Source organism: Eimeria acervulina, genomic scaffold, assembly GCF_000499425.1.
Source record: "Eimeria acervulina Houghton genomic scaffold, Eah_scaff1265, whole genome shotgun sequence".
Taxonomy (NCBI): Eukaryota; Apicomplexa; class Conoidasida; order Eucoccidiorida; family Eimeriidae; genus Eimeria; species Eimeria acervulina.
Window position 1 is genome coordinate 1598 of NW_013549319.1, and position 6759 is coordinate 8356.

Below are 6759 nucleotides of genomic sequence, written 5' to 3' on the forward strand. Positions count from 1 at the left end.
ATTTGCTTGCTTGTTTTGTTTATTTCCTTTATGCATTTATTTATTCATTTATTTGTTTATATTCTGCTGCTGCTGCTTGGCTGTATGCACAGCTTGTGATAATTCAATCCGCGCCCGTACGGCACACGCTGGAGGGCGAAGCAGGGCCTCTAGAAGAAGAAAATAAGGAGAATACACATATAAATAACAAGGTAAGTATAAATATAAATATATATTTTCATATATTTGTTTATATTTGTTGCATGCACAGCAAGAAGAAGCATTTTTCTCTCTTACCCCGTCCGCTCGCCTACATCGATGTTTACCATGCAGCGAGAAGCAGAACACTGTGCATGCAAAAGCAGCATTTTGCAAGCCTAGAAAAGGGTTTATTTTACTTTTAAAATAATTATTCAAGTTATATTATGTGTGTAATTCAAAAAAAATTTAAAAATACTTGAGATCACCACAAAACAGCTGCATTAATAATCAAGGTCCACTCAAATCGCCGGCTTTCTGCAGTAACACCATCGAGAAAGAGAAGAATAATTTTTATTTTTTGAATTTAATATTTTAAATATTTGAAATAAAGTTAATACCCCTCTAATTTATTTTTAAAACATTATTTTAGCCCTTAAGTGCTGCTGAAAACAACGGCAATATGCCGATGATCAGCTACGCTCAACCCATCAAGCCCACGGAGGTTGAGAAAATTAACTACTTCATTAATTAATTAAATTGAAATATTAATTAAAACAATTATTTGATTTATTTTTCAGAAAAAAACACAGAAAATGAAGGACGTTTAACACCTGACGCCTCCGCTCCACTGGTCTCACAAGACACCTCAACGAAGAAATGCAAATAAACAAATATTAATTTAATCTATTTCTTCTTTTTACCAGAAAATCCCACATTTTTTGCTCTTTCTGGGTTTCTCACGTGTACAACAAGGCGTCTTCTTCCCTTAATATGCAGACGGACGGGAAGCAGCAGCACTCTTCTTATGCATTTATGTAGGTATATATATTATATATATACATATATATATATATATGTGTATACACATGTATGTTTACATATATACATCATACAGAATAAGTAGTATATATATATATATATATATACGTATATTATATATGTATGCACACATGCGCGAATACATACGTACAAGCACTATCTGTACTTTTTGGTGTTTTGTTTGTATCGTACAAAACCTGCAGTAATTAGATATGTAGATATTGCTGCCGATGCTCTTAACGCCTGTCTTCTTAATGCAATAATAAATATACTTTTTAAATTCATCTTAACAGAAACAAATGCTAACAAATACACAGAACTCTATAAACCTTAAACGAGCTAACTAAGCCCCGCATGCAGCCCTAAAGATCTTTCTTCTGCTTTGCATCTGCAAAATATCCTTTACTTATTCTGATGTTTGCTGTCTACTTACTCCCCTTCGAACAAACAAAACACGAAAAAGTTTAAACGTCTATGTGCTGATGCTCTCTGTCTCTTCATCAGGTGTATGTACACTTCAGCTGAGCTGCGGTGAAGACCGCATGTTTATTATTCTTGTCTTATATTTAAATTTTATTAAAACAACTAAAATACATCAAAAACAAAACCTTTAAAAAGATTTATTATTGCTGTGGTGTATGTCTGTCCTTATGCAGAATACACTGCATAAGGACAGACATACACCACAGCAATAATAAATCTTTTTAAAGGTTTTGTTGCTAGCTATGCAAAAATATAGATCCGATATATATATATATATTATATATGTTACATATATCCCTATATATATATATGCATGCAAATGCATGCATGCATATATAGGGAGACGGCAGCAACGCCTTCCTGCTGCGGGCTGTTTGTTTGTTGTTGCTGCTGGCAGTGGGGTTGTTGTAGTATATATATATATATATATATTTATTTATCTCAGTAATTGTAAGCATAAATACTAATAATAATAATTAATAATAACAATACTGATTAGTAATACTAATAATGCACATCACCACAAGAAGACAGCTAATAAGAAAGCAGACAAGAAGAATATTATTTTAAATTTATTGCTGAATTAAATGCGCGAAGCGGATGTAATAAGCTCCAGGCGATTGCGCACAAAGAACTTTGGTCTTTGAATTGTTGCTCCTGTCTTTTGTTTTACTTGAAAGAAAGAAGTTATGCGGCTTTGTTTACACTCGGGAACGTCGATCCCACCCTCCCCCTCCTCCTCCACCTCCTCGTACCTGTACACCCCACAACACCCCACACACGCAAACGCGAATTCACCTCCTGCTGCAACTCTTGCTGCACCTGCTGCTGCTCCTCCTCCTCCTGCTGCAGCAGCTGCAACAGCAGCAGCTGCAAAAAACAAGGAAGATAAAGGCATAGAAAAGATGCTTTCTATAGCAGACACAAACCCAAATTACAAGACAAACGCGCTGCAGCAGCAACAGCAGCAGCAGCAACAGCAGCATCAGCAGCAGCAGCAACAACAGCAGCAGCAACAGCAATACATCAGCAGCAACAACAGCAGCAGCAACAGCACCAGCACTAGCAGCAACAGCAATACATCAGCAGCAGCAACAGCAGCACCAGCACTAGCAGCAGCAACAGCAGCAACAACAGCAACAGCAGCAATAATGCTGATGAGTAGGTTGTACCAGTCTGTTGCTACCCCTTCCTTTTCAAACATTTCTTTTGCTGTCTGCCAACTCCATCGAACAATACTCGGAAAACCGAAGACTAAATCCATGTGCTGCTTCATAAAAGAAATAGTTAGGCTGTCTGCAGCAAACAAAAACATAAAAATATCTAATAATGTTTATTAACAGTATTTAGTATATATACGGGAGGAAACAATATAATATGCTGCTTCAATTTATGTAGTAATATATATCAATATTATTAATAAGATTAAATATATTAATATTATACAGCTAATAAACTATGCAGTTAGTATTAATTTAATACACTCTATAATTATTATAAATATAATAATATAATAGACAAAATAATAAAATTATTTTAACTACAATAATCAACATTAATATATACATATAATGAACAATATAAACATAATAAATATAATAAACAATATAAATATAATACATATAATAAACAAAACAGCATATTTTTAATAAATCTAACAAACAGTACAATTATAATAAACATAATAACTAAACATACATTATACAACCATACAGTTATAATAAACATAAAAAAGGACAGGGAAGCAGCAATAAACCCCCGCAGCAAACGCATGCAAATTCAGATAACATTTCCATGCATGCAGACAAGGCTTCTTCGCTGCTGCCGCAGCAGCAGCAGAAGCAGCAGCTGCAGCAGCAGCAGCAGCAGCAACTGACCTCCAGGGTATCCGCTGCCATAGACAGTTTCCTTCTCTGCTGTTGCTGCTTCTTCTTCACTTCCCTCTTCTGCTGCTGCTGCTGCTGCTGCTGTTTCCGAAGAAGCCGCGTCGCGTTTGGGGCGCCCCGTTCGCTGCTGCTGCTGCTGCTGCAGCTGCTGCTGCTGCAGGAGTTTAAATCTCTTACTGGGCCTCTCAGGCGGAGGCCACGATCGCAGCGCTCTGTCTCGCGTTACTTTTGCAAGAATTGATGCTGCACTAACTACTGGAAACAGAGAATCTGCTTTCTCCCGCACCTGCACATACACCTCAGAGCTGCGTATACACCTCAAATAAACCCTAATGAATTGTGCATTAACCTTAAATAAACTATACGGCGCTGCGGATACACCGCAAATAAACCCCAGCAAGCTGTGTATACACCTCAAATAAACCCTAGTAAGATGCGCATACACCTCACCAAAACCCTTCTATCGAATAGAGGTGCATATACACCTCAGAGAGAATCTGCTTTCTAATAAAGCTGTACTGACCGTTATTTTTAAAGAAGGAAACTGCTGCTGCAGCTTCGCTTGGTAAGACTCCGCCTTGCCTACGGTGTCTACGTACACCTGCAGCAGCAGCAGCAGCAGCAGCAGCAGCAGAAACCAGATTGTCTCACTTGCATGCAAGGCTTTCTTAACACTGCAGTGGGGTGTATGCATGCATGCATGCATGCAAACACTGCATGCATGCATACACCCCACCGCAGTGTACAGGGTGGTGGTAGATGGGGGTTTTGTTATTTGCTGCAGTTATTGCTATTGAATAAAAACAAAAAAAAGCAAAAGAAAGAAAAGCAAAACGGAGACTCTGATTATCTTTACCCTTACCTCGCTCACACAAACCCCCTCCGAACAAACCGCAGCAATTAAACCCGCAGCAGCAGCGTGCGATATCTCGTTCAAACTCACCTTACGCCTGCACACAAACCCTAAACCCTAAACCCTAAACCCTAAAGCTAGTATAAATGGAGTTAATAGATAGGGACGGCTGAAAACGCAGCATCATGAGGAAAGAGTTTTTGCTAGATAAACATGCAACTAGTGCCCGACCCTAAACCCTAAACCCTAAACCCTAAACGCCAAACCCTAAACCCTAAACCCTAAACCCTAAACCCTCAAAAGGCCCTGCAGCATGGAGAGCATCGGACTTGCGCAGCATCTTGGCGCTGATCTCCTGCGGAGAAATCGAATGAATGCGCCACCTGCAGTAATTCAACATAAGCAAAAGGAGACAATTAGAGACAGTTTAGAGACAGTTTAGAGACAGTTAGAGACAGTTTAGAGACAGTTTAGAGATAGTTTAGAGACAGTTCAGAGACAGTTTAGAGACAGTTTAGAGACAGTTTAGAGGTAGTTTAGAGACAGTTAGAGACAGACAGTTAGAGACAGTTAGGGACAGTTTAGAGAAAACTAAGAGATGATTTAGAGACAGTTCAGAGAGAGTTAAGAGAGACTTTAAAATTAATTTAGGTGATAAAGAAAGAACGGTTTAGAGACATTTCAGGGGCCCCTTTGCTTTAGATGATATTATATATTATAATTGTATTTAGTTTATATCTTTACAAACAAAACAACCTCCAGAGACAGAGAAGAAGAGATAAAGATGAGCCCCTCTGTCTGTCTCCATTTAAAAACAAAACAAATAAAACAAATAAACAAACAAAACAAAACAAATAAAACAAATAAAATAAACAAATAAAATAAACAAATAAGCAAAATACGCAGAAACAATTAAGACACAGCAAACAAGATAAAACAAACAAACAAAATAAAACAAACAAAACAAACAAACAAACAAGAAGAGACAAGCAAGGAAGAAAGGAGACAGTGAATACCCAAATGTCTCCTTTTGCTGCATAAACGCAGCAAAGGCCGCCTCCCGCTGTTCTTCAGTAAGTCTCTTCGAGTCTATTAAACAAACATAAAAAGAATAAACAATAAAAAAGCAGCTATTAGCAGCAGCAGCAGCACCAACAACAGCAGCAGCAGCAGCAGCAACAAAAAATGCAATCGAAGACGTTTGTCTGTCGCAGGAGAGAACGATACGAGACATGGAGAAGCAGCAGCAACAGCAGAAAAAGCAGCAGCACCAACAACAGCAGCAGCAGCAGCAATACACCAGCAGCAACAGCAACAGCAACAGCAGCAGCAGCAACAGCAGCAGCAGCAGCAGAGCAGCAAGGAGGCCCTCCTTCTTACCATCTACTTTCATTGCTTTGAGTGTATCTACACCTTCTGCTGTGCAGTAGAAGCACGCATACACCATCGCCCCCAATACGCAGCCTCTCCCCGCCTCATCAATACCTGAGAGACAGTAAGGTGCCTATACACCCTAAATATTTGCAGTGTATAGGCATCTCCAGTTATTGAGATTATTGAGACAGTGCACAGACAAACCCTATTATTAAACAAGCTACATACACCCGGTAGTATAATGAAGTGTATATATATATACACACACACACATATATATATATATATATATATATATATATATATATATATATTATTGAGGTGTACATGCAGCCGGTAGTATGATGAAGTGTTGATATCCCTCACCCAAAATCACATTTTTATTTTCGCATCGATTTAAATTCGACTCGAACTTCGGCTCCAACATCTTCAGCAGCAGCAGCAGCAGCAGCAGCAGCAGCAGCAGCAGCAAGAGCCTCTAACAATGGAGAGGCAGCTTTACACCAGAAGACAGCAGCGGAGAGCGAGTGGGGGGGCCCCCACCCCACAGCAAAAGTAAGAAGTAAGAAGCTGAGAAAGAGGGTACAGTAGGGGGGCCCCTCGTTTAATTGAAGACACAGGACGAAACAAATAACTGCAACAAACTCAGCAGCAAAAACAGCAATTAAAAAAATATTAAGTGCTTAGTTAAAGGCAAAAACAAAGTCTTCATACACAAAACAAAAGAAATATTATATTCATATAATATTCATACCTCAACAATAACAGCAACAACAACCCCACCAAACCCTTACTTATAGGGGGGCCCTAAGGGGCCCCCCTATTGGGGGGCCCCCAGGGGGCCCCCAAGGCTGTTTAGGGACGCGTGTACACCTCGCTGGTTATTTGAACGATGAGTTGTATTAATAATAAAGCATTTAATTTTGTTCATTTTTCTGTTTTTATCTTCACTTGTTTATTAGTACGTCTCAGCTGCAGCAGCAGCAGCAGCTGCTGCAGCTGCTGCAGCTGCTGCTGATCGACCCTGCTGCCCCCGGCAGCACCGAGGGTCATTAGCTGAAGCAGGAAGAGAAATCTGCTCTAGCTGGGATCGATGGGATCGTCTCCCTAGACGATCCCACTCCCTTCTCAGCCCCACACCTTCCCCACTACGTACCCCCCCCC

The 6759-nt window shown here is 39.5% G+C and overlaps 1 protein-coding gene across 1 annotated transcript; it reads right to left on the bottom strand.

Moving 5' to 3' along the window:
* Positions 1 to 2065: 2065 nt before the first annotated feature.
* Positions 2066 to 5614, bottom strand: EAH_00057770 (ribonuclease hi large subunit, putative; the record flags this gene model as incomplete). The annotated part of the gene is made up of 7 exons (XM_013393708.1): positions 2066 to 2237; positions 2655 to 2778; positions 3360 to 3673; positions 3854 to 3969; positions 4231 to 4318; positions 5238 to 5310; positions 5602 to 5614. 7 exons carry the CDS (start codon positions 5612 to 5614, stop codon positions 2066 to 2068), a joined length of 900 nt encoding a protein of 299 aa, XP_013249162.1.
* Positions 5615 to 6759: the final 1145 nt, after the last annotated feature.